This window comes from Globicephala melas, chromosome 20, assembly GCF_963455315.2.
Source record: "Globicephala melas chromosome 20, mGloMel1.2, whole genome shotgun sequence".
NCBI classification, from domain to species: Eukaryota; Metazoa; Chordata; class Mammalia; order Artiodactyla; family Delphinidae; genus Globicephala; species Globicephala melas.
In genome coordinates this window covers 49,402,069-49,419,729 of record NC_083333.1, presented here as the reverse complement: position 1 = coordinate 49,419,729, position 17,661 = coordinate 49,402,069, and the positions used below count along the sequence as shown (strand labels likewise).

At 36.0% G+C, this 17,661-nt stretch overlaps 2 protein-coding genes and 1 pseudogene across 6 annotated transcripts in view; 2 read left to right on the top strand and 1 right to left on the bottom strand.

Moving 5' to 3' along the window:
- Positions 1 to 2,698, top strand: part of INTS2 (integrator complex subunit 2) — a 52,624-nt gene extending 49,926 nt beyond the window's left edge. For all 5 annotated transcript variants that reach the window (XM_060290698.1, XM_030881809.2, XM_030881807.2 and 2 more), the window contains 2 exons: positions 165 to 341; positions 445 to 2,698. In XM_060290698.1, the coding sequence (XP_060146681.1) occupies positions 165 to 341; positions 445 to 614 (347 nt within the window). In that variant the 3' untranslated portion in view covers positions 615 to 2,698. The remainder of the gene's footprint in view (positions 1 to 164; positions 342 to 444) is intronic.
- Positions 2,699 to 4,219: 1,521 nt separating this feature from the next.
- BRIP1 (BRCA1 interacting DNA helicase 1) overlaps positions 4,220 to 17,661 on the top strand; it is a 198,795-nt gene continuing 185,353 nt past the window's right edge. The window contains exons 1-5 of the mRNA XM_030881813.2: positions 4,220 to 4,326; positions 5,915 to 6,037; positions 7,707 to 7,818; positions 9,452 to 9,625; positions 17,132 to 17,259. Coding sequence (XP_030737673.1) covers positions 5,942 to 6,037; positions 7,707 to 7,818; positions 9,452 to 9,625; positions 17,132 to 17,259 — 510 coding nt within the window. The 5' untranslated portion in view covers positions 4,220 to 4,326; positions 5,915 to 5,941. The remainder of the gene's footprint in view (positions 4,327 to 5,914; positions 6,038 to 7,706; positions 7,819 to 9,451; positions 9,626 to 17,131; positions 17,260 to 17,661) is intronic.
- LOC115866269 (cytochrome c oxidase subunit 7C, mitochondrial pseudogene) lies at positions 6,805 to 7,196 on the bottom strand (annotated as a pseudogene).

The following is a 17,661-nucleotide window of genomic DNA, read 5'->3' as shown; positions in this document are numbered from 1 at the left end:
TGGCTGACTACTAGATTATGAGCTCCCTGAAGGCAGGGGCTGGCCATGTCTTAGAAAACTTAGTATCCTCAGCACAGAGCATGGTGCTTAGTATATTGTATAGGTCATGTATGTTGAATTTGTATCTGTAAAATGAAAAATTCTGTTTTATTTCTTTCTAACAGTTTTAACACAGGCTAAGCGATATGCTTTTTTCATGCCAACTCTGCCAAGTTTGGTCTCTTTTTGTCGAGCATTTCCTCCACTGTATGAGGATATTATGTCTTTGTTGATCCAAATAGGGCAAGTCTGTGCCTCTGATGTTGCCACTCAGACAAGAGACATCGATCCGATTATTACGCGTAAGTAGTAACTTATTTTCAAGAGTTGTTTTAATATCTCAAACAGAAAGGCCCAAATCCTTTCCAGATTTCTTGCCTTATTTATTTTTCCTTATGTTTTTAGGCCTTCAACAAATACAGGAGAAACCAACTGGATGGTCTGGAATCTGTAAAGATCCATCTTACAAAAATGGACCTAGGGACACTGGAAGCATGGATCCTGATGTACAGCTCTGTCATTGTATTGAAAGCACAATAATTGAAATAATAAACATGAGTGTTAGTGGAATTTAAGAAAAACAAAAACAAAAAAAACTTAAAACAAAAAAATGAAGCTGTTTTGCTGCATATACCCAACATGAATTTGCATCTTATAACAACTAAACTGAATGGGAACAGTAACGTCTTGGAATCACTAAAACGATTCAATTCAACATGAATACAATTTAGAACTCTCTTGAGAATTATGCTTGCTTGTATTTGATTGGCAGTTCTTTGGATCTACTTTGCTGGTATGTTTTTTGTAGCAGCTGAGCTTTTTCTGTTGGGAACACATTTAAGAAACTCATTACTGGAAAGTGAATATGGCCTTGTATTAAGCTTTTGAAGTGAAAAAAAACTGCCATGCCTTTGATTTAATTTCTTATAAAAATAAGTCTGTGGGTAGCCCTAGTATTTACCTGTCAGCTAGTAACAGAGTATATTGATGCAATGATGAGAGGGAGAAAAAGGGAAGGGAGAATTCAGGAAAAATTAGGAGTTTAGATACCCAAATAGAAACCTCTAAACTTGCAATGCAAGTAAGAGTAATGCAAGATGGAATTCCTTTTCTCAAGAAATAGTATTGAGAAGGCTTTAAAAAAGGCAAGTAGCTTTTTGTGAATGATTTTCATGGAATTACAGATGAGGATTTTAAGATTTTACATATTTGCTTCAATTTTTACTAATATATGAAGCCATATGTTTAAAGAGATACTTGAATAATTTGGAATTTTAAGATACTGGTTTAAAAGTGTTTACAGAAACATCTTTGTGCAGAGAAGAACCTGAAAGGATGTCTCATTTAGTTTTTTTAAAGTTTATTTTTATAATGGTCAGAGGGGGGAAATACTTTGGTATCTAAAGTTTAGAGCAATAAAACCCACTGGATTAAAGAGTTCTTGGTTTGTCATTAGGATTATAATTCACATCATAATTCTAGATTTTGAAGTACAAAAATATATACAGTGTTTGGACCACAGGAAAAATTAAAAAGGGGAAAATACTGTGTTGTGGAAGGATTTTGCAGTCCTCTTTTAGGAATGTCCATTGATTAGGTAGATGCATTCAGATAACCCATAATCCTCTTTTTCTTTCTTTTTTTTTTTTTTTTTGGCGGTACGTGGGCCTCTCACTGTTGTGGCCTCTCCCGTTGTGGAGCACAGGCTCCAGATGTGCAGGCTCAGCGGCCATGGCTCACGGGCCCAGCTGCTCCGTGGCATGTGGGATCTTCCCAGGCCGGGGCATGAACCTGTGTCCCCTGCATCGGCAGGCGGACTCTCAACCACTGCACCACCAGGGAAGCCCCTCATTTTTATTCTTAATGAAGTATCCAGTGTAGAAGGTACTTCTCTTTGCTTTCTGAGATATACCTGAATGAACCCCCCCTTCCCACCCCACTTGAAACAGACCTCTTCACTTATAAAAGAAATAAGGCAGGCCAATAAGAAAGTGTGGTTTTTAAGAAAAAAAATTTAATTTCAACCTTTTCACTAGCAAATAGTCACATCTTATTTTCCTTCTGTGTAAAATGGGATTACTGCTGGCCCTACCTCATAAGGGTATAAGAACTAATTTGTATCTGTTTCAAATCATGAAGTGCACAGTATCAATGATGAGAGTATTTATAACTTTTATTAGATGCTTAAAGTTCAATTAAGTAATTTTGATGCAAAAAATAAAAGCGTACACTTAAAAACAAACTATAAGAATTTTCATATTTTTAAACAAGGCAGTTTTGTAGTCTTTTAAAATTAAGTACAACTGCTCCTGTTTTGTTTTGTTTAAACTGAGGCTTTGGAATATCTTGTGTGAGTAGGTAACCTCTAGGAATTCAGAAAAGGTTTTCTAACTAAATGCTGTGCATATTCCTGGATCAATTTTCAAAGACTGGTCAAAACCTGCTGTGTTAAAATAATAACATATGCTGTTTTTCATCACGTTTGTTGATGATGTAAATAAAATGTGTAAATATATTAGTAAATGTTAATATTCATGTATTTTAAGTTAAGGTTATAACATTTGTCACAATGTGAATTTTTTTTATTCAAGTGAAAAACAGATGTGTGCAGCTATTTTGAATATTGGTTTATAAACATTCATATTCTTTATCAAATGAACTTGTAGCTTTTTGTGTTTCATTTCACCACTGTTAACCTGAAAGGAACAGTTCAAGGGACTGGAATCCAGGACTTTCTGGCTCCAGAAACTATGTGTATCCCTTTTTCTTACGCTACATACATCAAAAGGCAATACAAGGTGAGAGTCAGTTGAGAGCCTTAGGAATTCAGGAGAGGAAAATCAGAGTAGTTACCCTGGAGCAGTTACTTAAAAGATTTTGATATTTAAAAAAAATTGTAAAAGCAGAATAATAATTTGAAGGTATTTTTAAGGATTTATTTTTATAAATTATCTTCCATAGCACTGTCTTACCAGTATTTCATTTTTTTGTACTTTCCCTTCATCTTTGTTTATGCATATGTATTTTCACATAATGGAATTCCATAATACCCAGTTTGGCATCTGCTTTTTTTTCATTTTTTATATGGAAATTTTTTGCAAGTTGTTTGGTTTTTATAATTATTCTATTGGCTCCAGAATGACTGAATTGATAAAACCATCTCCCTATTACTACTAGACTGGGAAGTTAATGATTTTTTTCCGAACAGAATGGGCACTATTATCAACTGAGGTACTATTTCCTACTTTTAGATTACTTCTTTAGGGTAAATTTCTGAGCCTGAGATTACTAAATTAAAGGGTAGAATTTATTTTTATGATTGTACGTTGTCATTTTGGGAAGATATAGTAAAACAAAGTGAGGCAAACAAATCAACTCGCCTTTTGCTGCTCCGACCTGCAGCAAATCTCTGTCCCAAACTGGTTTCTCGGGATGTGAGAAACTGTCTCAGGTTTTGCTTTTGGGGGGCACTAGTATTTGAGCCAAGTTTAGGCTAGAGTTTAAAAAAAAACACAACAGTTTCGCGACATCATGGTTAACTCCGTACCTTTGAGGAAACTGAAGTGTCCTTGGCAAAGAATAAATTGGTCTTAGGAGGGACAGAAGGCTGACAAGCCTTAAAGGAGGTACTGGAGACCTCGAGAGCGTTTCTCTGGTTGAACGTGGTATCTGAGAAAGCCTTGACTATCAGGAGATTCTGTAGCCAGCTGTCATCGAACCTTTTCGCCTAATTTGGCTCAGCAGTCTGGCAATTCCCTCCTGGGCCTTTTTGATACTCTGGCTTCCGGAAAGTTCAGAAGTTTGAATCGGGTGCCCCTGAGGAATGCTGAGAGAACTCGGCGCGGCTTAACGGTGATTCCTCTTCGTTGGTCTACAGACCTTAAATGTGAGACTTAAGAGTTCCCAAGAAAACTGAAGCACGGATTAAATAACCGGTTTCAAAAAGTCCAACGGAGAACGCTCTTTTACTTTAAATCCCTGGGCTCTGCGGAAGTCCATCACTCTCGAGGCAATCGCCTTCCGGTGCCGCCAAGTAGCTTGGGCCCTTCCTTACTACGGGGGCTTCCGTTGGGCGCCCCCTGACCTCGAGCCGGGATTGGTTGCTTGGTTTCTCGTCTTGGCGGGGATTGGTTGTCTGAGCTCGCCCGGTGATTGGTGCTGGGAGTCGAGGGGGTGGGAGGCGGGAATTCGTCTGCGCGGGTGTTGTAGAAGTGACTGATGAGAGCTGAAGGGCCGAAAAGGTAAAGCGGACGCAAGCCCGCGACCGGGCCCGGGAGTCGCAGCCAGGTGAGGAAGAGGGGCTAGGACCTTTCTTCTCTACCAGGTCTCCGCTGTGGTTGCTCGCAGTTTTCAGCTTCCTTTTCTCCCGTGAGTGGGAGTGCAGTAGGCGTTGTTTGGGTTTTCCTCAGGGCGGGCAAGTCTGTCTGGCGGGAAGGGCGCGAACTCGGCCAGGAGAGTGCCTTCTGCTTTCGTCCACCCGCTTTGCAGGCCCGTCGGTTGACTGGATCACCAGGGCCTCGGGGGTTCCAGCTTGCCGAGGGAGGAGGGAATGTGAGGAAGAAAACCTGGGGAGCGGGGAGACTGCAGCTTACCTCCTTGGAACAGAGGCCTGTTATTAGCCCCGGGCCCCGCGTTACCTCGGGGCAGGAGGGGGCGACGGCGGGAGCCTGATCTTGGTTTGTCCTTTATTCAGTGTGTGGGGAAGCTTCCCCATTTTGAGATGAGTGTAGCCGCAACTGGGGCGGGGGGGGGGGTCGATTGGTTTCTAGGTTATATCTGAGTTACTAGGCCAGCCTTGAGCTGTTGGTTTAGATTTAGGGGTGAGATTCCACCAAATTTCATCCTCAGAGCTTCACAGAAACACAAAATGTTAGAACTGGACAAGACCTTAGAATAGTGGTTCTTAACTTCTTTGGGAACACGTAAGCTTTGGTGATGGTTGTTATTGGCTTCATCATCTGTTGAGTTGGTATTTTAACCATCTCTCCATCCCCAGATCGAATTTACCTTTTTATCACCATTGCAAATAATTTTTCAGTTGATAACGGTGTATGTCATTTTCCCTCAGTTTTCAGTTATTTCCTTAGGATATATTTCTGGGTATGAGAAATCTTTGGACTTTCTCTCTAGAAAAATGCAGTCATACACAGAAATTTCTGCATGCAGTATCAAGAGATCACAGTCTTTCAATTACATCTGTGGATCCTAGGTTAAGAGAAGGTGGTTTACAAGAGGTGGGGATTAAAGTAGATCACTTCCTCTGTATCAGATGCTGGAGTTGAGGCACATTCTGTACATTACCTTATTTAATTCTTAAGTCAGTGCCTGGCTAATTTTCATAAAAACCCTATCAGGTGGATATCTCTATTTCACAGATGAAGAAACAGGCTCTGTGAGATTCACAGTGGAATTCAAATTTAGGCTTGCCTTACTTCAAAGTCCATCTTCCTTCCATTATACCCTACTGACCTTTAAGTAAGAATTATTGAGCACCTACCATGTGCCAAGGCGCTTTGTTCCTTACAACAATTTTTAAATTATGGATTTTTACAGATAAGGATCTCAGTCTAGAGAAGTGAAGAGACATGATCAGGGTAACATATCTGAGTTGTTGTCAGAACCTGATGTAGAAACTGTTTCCTAACTCCTGGTCCACAGCTTTGGCAGAATAAGGTTACAGATCCAGATTTGTTAGATTCCAAGACATGCTCTCAACCACTGTGATTTATAAGAGTATGAAATCCTTTTACTTCCATTTGTTTTGTTTATACATTTATTAATTCCAATTTTTGTTTCTAGACTTCTTTCCTAGTCTTAGGTATCTGTTTTTCTTTGAATGGCTTTGTTTCAGTATTGACTTTGATTTCTGTTGCAGTTAGGAATCTGAAGTAAACAGTAAAACATGATGTCTTCAGTATGTTCTGAGTATACAATTGGTGGGGTGAAGATTAACTTTCCTTGTAAAGCTTATCCATCACAGCTTGCTATGATGAATTCTGTAAGTATTGTTCAGCAGTTATTTTAAGTCTTTATTAAGATACAGATGCTTATAATTCATAACATACATTGAGCCTGTGACTACATTTTCTCAGATAGTAAATGGATTGAAAATATTTGCTGGGTTCATTGAAGAACATCTAACCTTTGGAAAAGTAATACTGATTGCTGCTAAACTGTATATGTCTATGATTAGGAGGTAAAGGAGAACATCCTGAAAAATGTTCTCAGCTCATTTAGAACTTCTGTTTACTTTACTGAATTACTTTGAAATAGAAAGTATTTACTATCTTTTACACAGACTACTATACTTTGCACCATAATTTTTTTGAGATATTTCAATCATATAGAAAATTAATATACAAACTTGAGTAAACCAACTTACCAGCTTTGTTAAATCTTAATATTTTGCCTTATTTACTTTATACCTTGTTTATGAGTAACAAGATAACTAATATCCTGAATTTGTTATTTTTCTTTCCTAGCCATGTTTTTATACTTTTATTGCATATGTATGTATCCATAAACAATATAGTGTATACTTTACGTTTTTATAACTTTGCACAATGATATGATATTATACTTATCTTTCTGGAGAACTTGATTTTTTTTTTTTACTTAATATTCTTCTTCTTATTATTATTTTTTAAGGATTTATGCCATAAGTTTTTTTATAGACATACCTAGTATGTTGAGTTCAAGAGTTGGATCCTTTTTTCAGAGAGATTGCACCTCTTAAAATGCTCCTCTTCATATTTGTTTCATGGATTAGTTTTTGAGCAGTTGGTGTCTTACTATAAAGAAAGGAGAAACAAATCCTGATCAGAAGTACAAAGTCATTGTAACTAGTAATTGCCCCTTGTTTTCCACTGAAAATGGTAAATTCTTCCCTGGACCCTCCTCATAGTGGCTCCTATGGACCACAGAGGTTGTGAACCTCCAGATGCTCTGTCCCAGCGTAGTGCTGTTGGAAGCCTGTGGAAGGTGCAGAGACTGAAGGTGGAAGAAATGGCAGCAGCACACCAAGCCCTCCTTTCCTCACGACCTTGTTCCCTTGTCTAACATTATTTTTAAGATGTAGCCCTATTGATTGATAACTCATTTTCACTGCTGTATGGTATTCCATTGTATGAATATACCAGAATTTTATATTTGCCCATTTTCCTCTTGATAGACATTTGGGTTGTTTACATTATTTTGCAATTATAAACAGTGCTGCTATGAACTTTCTTATACATGTTTCCTTGTGTTCCTGTGGGAAAGGTTTTGGGTGTTTACATAGGACTGGATTGCTGGAGTTCAGTATCTTTAACTTTACTAGAAGTTGATAATTTCTATACAGAGTGGTTGTAACACTCCCACCAACAGTATCCCCCATTAAGTTTTCATCAAAGATATTAATGTATTCTAGTTTTACAGAAATGATGGTGCTTGCATAAGTAAGGCACAAATTGCTTTTCATTTCTTTTGTGCTTGGTATGGTTTAAATCTAACAGAATTTTAGGGAGAGATACAAAGGAATAAAGTCTAGATTTAATTAAATTCTAGTTCTCCTTTCTGCTATTGCTCTGTTCCCTGAAGTGCATGCAACTTTACTTCTTGTTGTTGTATGGAGAGAGACTTTAATGAGATAAGTTGTTGAGTTTTTAAAATTGTTTTTGTGTCCATAGATTGTCAGAGGATTAAATAGTAAGCAGCATTGTTTGTTGGAGAGCCCCACAGGGAGTGGGAAAAGCTTAGCCTTACTTTGCTCTGCTTTAGCATGGCAGCAATCTCTTAGTGGTAAGTAGTTGGTTGATGTCTTCAGGTTGCTTATTGGGACCTGAAAAAAAATCTAATAAAGTACTTTTTACCCAGAATGATTCAGCCGTGTTCTAGCTAATTTATTCTCTTTTAAGACATTTCTTTATAATCAGTTATATATCTTCCAAAAGAGTTTCAATATAGCAAAATATGTTCAGTTAATCCTAAAATAATTTTGAACATAAGATAGTCCTTTATTTGACGATTCAGCATGTATATAAGAATGTAGGATTTTATTTTTATTATTTTTCATAATACTGATTATGAAAATAATTAGATGATAATTTTTATATAAAAGTTGCAAGAGATGGGGCTGTCATGATTATATAGCATATCAATACAAATAATTGCTTTTTTTGAGTAAATCCTTTAATATAGCTGCTTATCTCACAACATTAGAAAATGGAATACATAAAAAAGAAAAATTCTAGTTGACCTTTCTACTTGTTTGGATGCCAGATAAGCAGAAGTTTATTGTAATATTGTTTTTATTAATTCATATTATTTCCCATAGCTTTATTGGCTAGCAAATGTCTAGTTACTTTTGTGAAAGACTATCTAATGATACATAATGAATCTGAAATACAATATTGGTCACATTTTAGTTACATAATTAGATGACTCTGTCCTAAAGTATTAGGAGATTTTAAAGTTAACCATGGGTGTATATGTGTATGTATGTATGTGTGTATATATATGTACACACATATATATGTTTTTTGAAAAGAAATAGTTGTGTTACTGGTAAGACTATTAAAAATAAAGAGTAAATATTTTATAAGCTTTTGGTTGTCCATTCTGTTTCTTATTGATGTTTATCTTTGGGGAAAATGAGATTATCTGTTAATAAATTTTTAGTGGGAGACTCTGGAAAATAAAATTAGTAGTATTTATGTAGTGCAGATGGGAAAATAATGTCAGTACTGTTTATAGAAAATAAAATAAATTATTCAGCTTTTATATATCTATGAATTGTATATTTATACGATGTAGGCACACGAAGAACTATTACAATTTTGTATTATATTTAAGTATTGAAAATTACCTGTTTAATTTGAATATTGAATTTAAAATGTATTTTGATCCATGTATCAGAAATGATATCATGAAACATGTTTTTTGAAATAGAAGTATAATGTGGGAATAATTTAACGTTATGTGTTTACATTATTATTTTATATTGACCTTTCAAATTTTTCATTTAGGGAAATAGCAGTAATTAAGAGTATAAATAATTAAGAATATACTTTAGGTATACTTGGTATTTTAATATATCTCAATATAAATGAATACTCGAGTGGTTGTGCCTCTGTTACATTATTAATCTTTGACTGTTATTAGATTATTGTAAATCATGTAAATTGTTGATAACTTCTCTATAAATGTTTCTGGCATAAGTGTTTCTCACCTGTCCTAATTTGGTGCTGCAGGATGGGTGACCAACTTGTCCAGATTTGCCAGGTACTTTCCTGGTTTTAGAACTGAAATTCTGAATCCTGGGAAACCTCCCAATCCTGGGCAAAAAATAAGGTGGTTGCACACCCTAGCTGAAGAGGAAGATTAGTGTTTTTTTAATTAGAAATATTATAAATAGAGGTTATTTCATTTTTAGGGAAGCCAGTGAACGAAGGCTTAAGTAAAAAAGCTGAAGTACCATTGTCGTGTTGTTGTACATGCCATTCAAAGAATTTTACAAACAATGACGTGAACCAGGGAACTTCATATCATTTCAACAGTCCAAGTATACCAACTTCTGAAAGAAATGGCACTTTGTCAACTTGTCAAGGTAGTTTATATTTTGTCTGGGTCTTTTGGTATCTGTAATAGGGGTCTTAATTATTGCTGTTATGAGACCTAATGTAGATAAATTTGGTTAGCATAATTGGTTATGTATTTCCACTTAATTTCTCTGGAATTATTTTGAATAATGCATAGAGTGGTCAGAAATCCTTGGAATATTTTATTCTTGGCCTCACTTTTAACTGATTCAGACATCTTGCTAGTTTAAATCATTTTTGAGGAAGCAAGGCAAAATAACTGATATTCAGAAATTGATGTTATTCGTAAGCAGTATTAATTATATGTCAGAATTTTATAAAACATTTTGATTTGTATTGTAAGGCAAAATCTAATTAGCCTCATTCACTCTTGATAAGTTTGCCTAGACTTCCGAGACCAGTATCCTATATGAGAATGAGGTATGTTTCAAATATGATCCTTAGATGTTCTTACTAGATTTATTTAAGAGAAATGTATTATCAATAACATAAGACTATTAATTTAAAGAATATTTCTTTTGCTTTGACTGTATGGAAAAGATTGACCATTACTTGCCTAAGCCAGAAACCTAGGAGACATCCTGTACACTTTGCTATTCCTTATTCCTCCATGCAAATCTCCACCTCCATTGGTAACTTCCCTAGTACAAACTACTATTTGTTCTTTAGACCGTGTAATAACTCCTTTCCTGCTTTCACTCATGCCATTCCTTAACTAATCACTGGCAGGAAGAAAAGAGGTTGCCATGACTGGCTTAAGTCTAAACAGTATCCACTTCCTAAAATCAAGGATCCAGTTGTCTTCCTCTAAAGCACATGACTGTGTGGAGGATGGTAGCTGCTTGAACCGAAGTGTGATTCTTTTAGGAATGAGGAAGAGGAAGTGGAATAGATGCCGGAGAGGTGACCAATAGTGTTGTCTACTCGGTTTTGACCCTTAACATTTTTGGCTTTCTTTCCGAACATTCTTTCAAAGGGTCATGCTTTCTGCTGCCTTCAGAGCCTTTGCTTGTGTTAGTGTCTCTTCTGAGGAAAATTTCATCTTCAACTTGTCCTGCTCTTCCTTTAGCTCTCAGCTTAGATATCACTTCTTTAAGGCAGCCATACTGATCTTTCCGTCACACTACATTTGGTTTCCCTATTATATTCTGTCATCTCACTGTGTACCTCTCCTTCATAGCACTTGTTACAATTTGTATTATCCACGTGTCTGTGTGCATCTTTTATTAATCTCTGCTTCCCCTAGCAGACTGTATACTCCATGAGGTCAGGAACTGTGTCAGTTTGCTCGCCATTGCATACCTAGCAGTGCCTGGCATATAGTAGGAGCTAGATAAATATTTGTCGTATGAATGAATGGAATTGTTTTTAAGCTAATTATTAATATAAGAACTCTTGGCTTATAATGTTAATGTACAACCTGTATTTTTTTTTAAAGACAGCTTTACTGAAATATTCTTTATATAACAGACTCTATATATTTAAATGGTACATTTTGATAAGGTTCGACATAAGAGTATTTCCCTGAAACTTTCACTAACATCAAGATAGTGAATATATCCATCAGCTTCAAAAGTTTTCTCATGCCCCTTTATTATCCCTCCTTTCCACCATTTTATAATTTATCCTCCCCAAACAACCACTCAGTGTTTTCAGTCACTGTAGATTAGTTTGCATTTTCTAGAGTTTATATGAATGAAATAATACAGTTTGTATACTTATTTTGCCTAGCTTCTTTCACTTAACATAATTCTTTTAAAATTCATCCATGTTGTTGCATGTATCAACAGTTGGTTCTTTTTTATTGCTGAGTAATATTCTATTGTATGGATATACTGCAAATTGTTTATGCAGTCACCTGTTGATGTGTATTTGAGTTGTTTCTAGTTTCCCGTTGTTACAAATAAAGCTGCTGTGAACATTTGTGTATAAGTCGTTGTTATGGACATGTGCTTTCACTTTTCTGGGTAAATACCTAGGAGTGTAATGACTGGATCACTTACGTTTAACTTTAAGAAACTTCAAAAGTGTTTCCCAAAGTAGTTATGCCATTTTACATTTCCACCAGCAGTGTATGAGAGTTCCCATTTCTCTGCATCCTTGCCAGCACTTGGTATGGTAAATCTTTTTAGCCATTCTAATAAGCTTATAGTGGTATCTTATTGTGGTTTTATTTTGCTTTTCCCTGATGACTTGTGATGTTGAGCATATTTTCATGTGCTTATTAGCCATTTGTATATCTTCTTTGATGAAATGTCTGTTGAAATCTTTTGCCTGTTTATTGTTTTTTTGTTATTGTTAAGTTTGGGATTTCTTTATATATTCTTGAGTACAAGCTTCTTTTTTTAATCAAGTATAGTTTTAGGTTTTACTTTTAAGTCTAAAGAGTAATTTTTATATACGGTGTGAGATGTGGATCCAAGTTCGTTTATTTTGTGTATGAATATCTAATTTTTCATCAACATTTATTGAAAAGGCTACCCTTTGTCTGCTGCATTGCCTTTGTGCCTTTGTAAAAATCAGTTTTCAATACACTTGAATTTTAATATAATTGTGAGTTAGAGTTGTTTAGAGTAGTCTCTTCAAGGATCAGATGGGGTAAATCTGGGTTGTATTCTGATGCTCTCTTTACATTTTTAAGTAAATTCTTTAAAAATATAACCTAAATACAGAAAAATGCACAAATTCTATGTGTATAGCTTGATGAACTTTCACAAAGTAAACACACTTGTGTAACTACCACTAGATGAAAATTAGGACATAGCCAACACCCCAGTGGCACTTCTCATGTTCTTTTCCTGTCACTATTCTCTCTCTCCACAGGTAGTAGCTATCCTCCCTCTGTCACCATTGATGAGTTTTGCTTCTTTATAGAAATGGAATCATATCTGTACTCTTGTGTCTGTCAGCTTTTACCTAACATATTTCTCAGATTCATTTGTGTTGTATATAGCAGTAGTTCTTATTGCTGTATTTTGTGGTATATAATAAATTATATACCATAATTTATTATTTCATTCTACAATTGTTAGACATTTGGGTGGTTTCTAATTTTGGTTATTAAAGCTATTATGAACATTCTTGTTCATTCTGGTACAGATAGGTAAACACTTTCTATTAGATATAGATCTAGGAATGGAATTGCTGGTCACAGTGTATGCATATGTTGAACTATAGTGGATACTGCCAACGTTTTCCAAAATGGTTGAACCAATTTATTCATCCCCCCTGCCCCGACTCTACATCTAGTAGTATATGGAAGTTACATTGTTCAACATTCTTTTTTTTTAAATTTATTAATTTAATTTATATTTTATTTTTGCCTGCGTTGGGTCTTTGTTGCTGCTCGCGGGCTTTCTCTAGTTGTGGCGAGTGGGGACTACTCTTTGTTGCAGTGTGCGGGCTTCTCATTGTGGTGGCTTCTCTTGTTGTGGAGCACAGGCTGTAGGTGCGCAGGCTTCAGTAGTTGTGGCACGTGGGCTCTAGAGCGCAGGCTCAGTAGTTGTGGCACACGGGCTTAGTTGCTCCGCGGCATGTGGGATCTTCCCGGACCAGGGCTCGAACCCGTGTCCCCTGCATTGGCAGGCAGATTCTTAACCACTGCACCACCAGGGAAGCCCCCAGCATTCTTGTTATCACTTGATATTCAAGTCTTTTTAAGTTTTAGTCGTTATGGTGCCTGTGTGTTGTTCTCGTGAATTTTAATTGTTATCTCTGTGGTAACTAATGAGGTTGATAATCTTTTTTTTTTAATCTTTATTGGAGTATAATTGTTTCTGTTGCACAACAAAGTGAATCAGCCATATGCATACACATGTCCCCATATCCCCTCCCTCTTGAGCCTCTCTCCCATCCTTCCTATCCCACCCCTCTAGGTCATTGCAAAGCACCAAGCCAGTCTCTCTGTGCTATGCTGCTGCTTCCCACCAGCCAACTATTTTACATTCGGTAGTGTATGTATGTCGATGCTACTCTCACTTTGCCCCAGCTTTGCCCTCCCGCCCCGTGTCATCAGGTCCATTCTGTATGTCTACTTCTTTATTCCTGCCCTGCAACTAGGTTCATCAGTACCATTTTTTTTTTTTTTAGATTCCATATACATGTGTTAGCATACAGTATTTGTTTTTCTCTTTCTGACTTACTTCACTCTGTATGACAGACTCTATGTCCATCTACCTCACTACAAATAACTCCATTTCGTTTCTTTTTATGGCTGAGTAATATTCCATTGTATATATGTGCCACATCTTCTTTATCCATTCATCTGTCGATGGACATTTAGGTTGGTTCCATGTCCTGGCTATTGTAAGTAGTGGAATTGCTGGGTCATATGGTAGTTCTACTTTTAGTTTTTTAAGGAACCTTCATGCTGTTTTCTATAGTAGTTTTATCAATTTACATTCCCACCAACAGTGTAGGAGGGTTCCCTTTTCACCACACCCTTTCCAGCATTTACTGTTTCTAGGTTTTTTGATAATGGCTATTCTGACCAGCGTGAGGTGATACCTCACTGTAGTTTTGATTTGCATTTCTCTAATAATTAGTGATGTTGAGCATCTTTTCATGTGCCTCTTGGCCATCTGTATGTCTTCCTTAGTGAAATGTCTATTTAGGTCTTCTGCCCATTTTTTAACTGGATTGTTTGATTTTTGATATTGAGCTCCAAGAGCTGCTTGTATATTTTCAAGATTAATCCTTTGTCTGTTGTTTCATTTGCAAATGTTTTCTCCCATTCTGAGGGTTGTCTTTTTGTCTTGTTTATGGTTTCCTTTGCTGTGCAAAAGCTTTTAAGTTTAATTAAGTCCCATTTGTTTATTTTTGTTTTTATTTCTGTTACTCTAGGAGGTGGGTCAAAAAAGATCTCGCTGTGGTTTATGTTAAAGAGTGTTTTTCCTATGTTTTCCTTTAAAAGTTTTATAGTGTCTGGTCTTACATTTAAGTCTTCAATTCATTTGGAGTTTAGTTTTGTGTATGGTGTTAGGAAGTGTTCTAATTTAATTCTTTGACATGTAGCTGTTCAGTTTTCCCAGCACCACTTATTGAAAAGGCTGTCTTTTCACTGTTGTATGTTCTTGCCTCCTTTGTCGTAAGTTAGGTGCCCATATGTGCATGGGTTTATCTTTGGGCATTCTATCCTGTACCATTGATCTATATTTCTGTTTTTGTGCCAGTACCATACTGTCTTGATTACTGTAGCTTTGTGGTATAGTTTGAAGTCGGGGAGGCTGATTCCTCAAACTATATTTTCTTTCTCAAGATTGCTTTGGCTATTGGGGGTCTTTTGTGTTTCCATACGAATTGTGAGATTTTTTGTTCTAATTCTGTGAAGAATGCCATTGGTAGTTTGATAGGGATTGCATTGAATCTGTAGATTGATTTGGGTAGTATAGTCATTTTCACAATGTTGATTCTTTCAACCCAAGAACATGGTATATTTCTCCATCTGTTTATGTCATCTTTGATTTCTTTCATCTGTGTTTCATAGTTTTCTGAGTTCAAGTCTTTCGCCTCCTTAGGCAGGTTTATTCCTAGGTATTTTTCTTTTTGTTGCAATGGTAAATGGGAGTGTTTCCTTAATTTCTCTTTCTGATTTTTCGTCATTGGTGTATAGGAGTGCCAGAGATTCCTGTGCATTAATCTTGTATCCTGCAACCTTACCAAATTGCTGATTAGTTCTAGTAGTTTTCTGGTGCCATCTTTAGGATTTTCTATGTGCAGTATCATGTCATCGGCAAATAGTGACAGTTTTGCTGCTTCTTTTGCAATTTGTATTCATTCTATTTCTTTTTCTTCCCTGATTGCTGTAGCTAGGACTTTCAAACTATGTTGAATAAGAGTGACGAGAGTGACATCCTTGTCTTCTTCCTGATCCTAGTGGAAATGCTTTCAGTTTTTCACCATTGAGTGTGATGCTTCCTGTGTGTTTGTCATATTTTGTCTTTATTATGTTGAGGTAGGTTTCCTCTGTGCCCATTTTGTGGAGAGTTTTTATCATAAATGGATGTTGAATTTTGTAAAAAGCTTTTTCTGCATCTGTTGAGATGATCATATGGTTTTTAATTTGTTAATGTGGTGTATCACATTGATTGATTTGCATATACTGAAGAATCCTTGCATCCCTGGGATAAATTCCACTTGATCCTGGTGTATGATACTTTCAATGTGCTGTTGGATTCTGTTTGCTAGTATTTTGTTCAGGATTTTTGCATCTATGTTCATCAGTGATATTGGTCTATAATTTTCTTTTTGTGTAGACTTTTTGATGATGGCCATTTTGACTGGTGTGAGGTGATATCTCATTGTAGTTTTTCATTTTTTTTTTTTTGGCCACCCTGCATGGCTTTGGGATTTTAATCCCCCGACCTGGGATTGAACCCGGGCCCTCGGCAGTGAGAGCGCAGAGTCCTAACCACTGGACTGTCATTGTAGTTTTGATTTGCATTTCTCTAATAATTAGCGATGTTGAGCATCTTTTCATGTGCCTCTTGGCCATCTGTATGTCTTCTTTGGAGAAATGTCTGTTTAGGTCTTCAGCCCATTTTTTGATTGGGTTGTTTGTTTTTTTGATATTGAGCCATATGAGCTGTTTGTACATTTTGGAGATTAATCCCTTTTTGGTTGCATCATTTGCAAATATTTTCTCCCATTCTGCAGGTTGTCTTTTTGTTTTGTTTATCATCTCCTTTGCTGTGCAAAAGCTTTTGAGTTTAATTAGGTCCCTTTTATTTTTTTTTAACATCTTTATTGGGGTATACTTGCTTTACATTGTTGTGTTAGTTTCTGCTGTATAGCAAAGTGAATCAGCTATATGTATGCATATATCCCCATATCCCCTCCCTCTTGCATTTCCCTCCCACCCTCCCTGTCCCACCCCTCTAGGTGGTCACAAAGCACTGAGCTGATCTATGAGTCTGCTTCCCGCTAGCTATCTATTTTACATTTGGTAGTGTACATCCATTTGTTTATTTTTGTTTTTATTTCCATTACTCAGGGAGATGGATTGAAAAAGATATTTCTGCGATTTATGTCAAAGAGTGTTCTGCCTGTGTTTTCCTCTAAGAGTTTTTTTATAGTATCCCATCTTACATTTAGGTCTTTAATCCATTTTGAGTTTATTTTTGTGTATGGTGTTAAAGAATGTTCTAATTTCATTTTTTTACATGTAGCTGTCCAGTTTTCCCAGCACCATTTATAGACGTCCCTCTTGAAAGCATATTTCTAAAAATGTTTGCTGTGTCTTTGTTAAAGTATACTGAGCGGTAAATAAGTGCTTTTAAAGATGTTTAGCATTTCCTATTTTAAACTATGTTATGAAGTTTTTAGAAATAAGTCTTAACATCTTTTTTAAAGTTGAAGCATAGTTTATTTACAGTATTATCTTAGTTTTGGGTGTACAGCATAGTGATTCAATATTTTTACAGATTAAAGTCTTACATCTTGATTTCAATTTTTTTCTAAAAATATTACCTAAATGTAAGTTATTTATACTGATTTTTTATGACTTCTTATGTAAGACTCTCCTGAAAAAACTACACTGGCTGCAAAGCTATCTGCTAAGAAACAGGCATCCATGTACAGAGATGAAAATGATGATTTTCAAGTAGAGAAGAAAAGAATTCGACCCTTAGAAACTACACAGCAGGTAAACAGTTTATTGGCAGTGGAATAATCCCATTAGTTATAGCTGAACAAGGTAGTCAAGTATCAATCATTTTTCAGTGGCATCTGTAGAGATTATTTTGGGTAGTGTCAGATGTGAATTAAATGGTAAATTATTATAATTTCATTGTATAGAGTTACTCATTACAAAGGAGTTTATTATAGTAAATTATTCATAGTAGCATGTCATTAAAGTGAAACTGAATGGTGCTTTCTTATATATAAGGAATTTGACAATAAAATATTTACTTAAGGCGTGTATCAGTAACAGAGCTACTTGGTACTTTTTAACTCCTCTGTTGTTTTTATCTAATAATGGCATTTTCTTTTGGCTAATATACCTCTGATATGAATATTTAGGTCATAGATACTTTTGGTATTGATA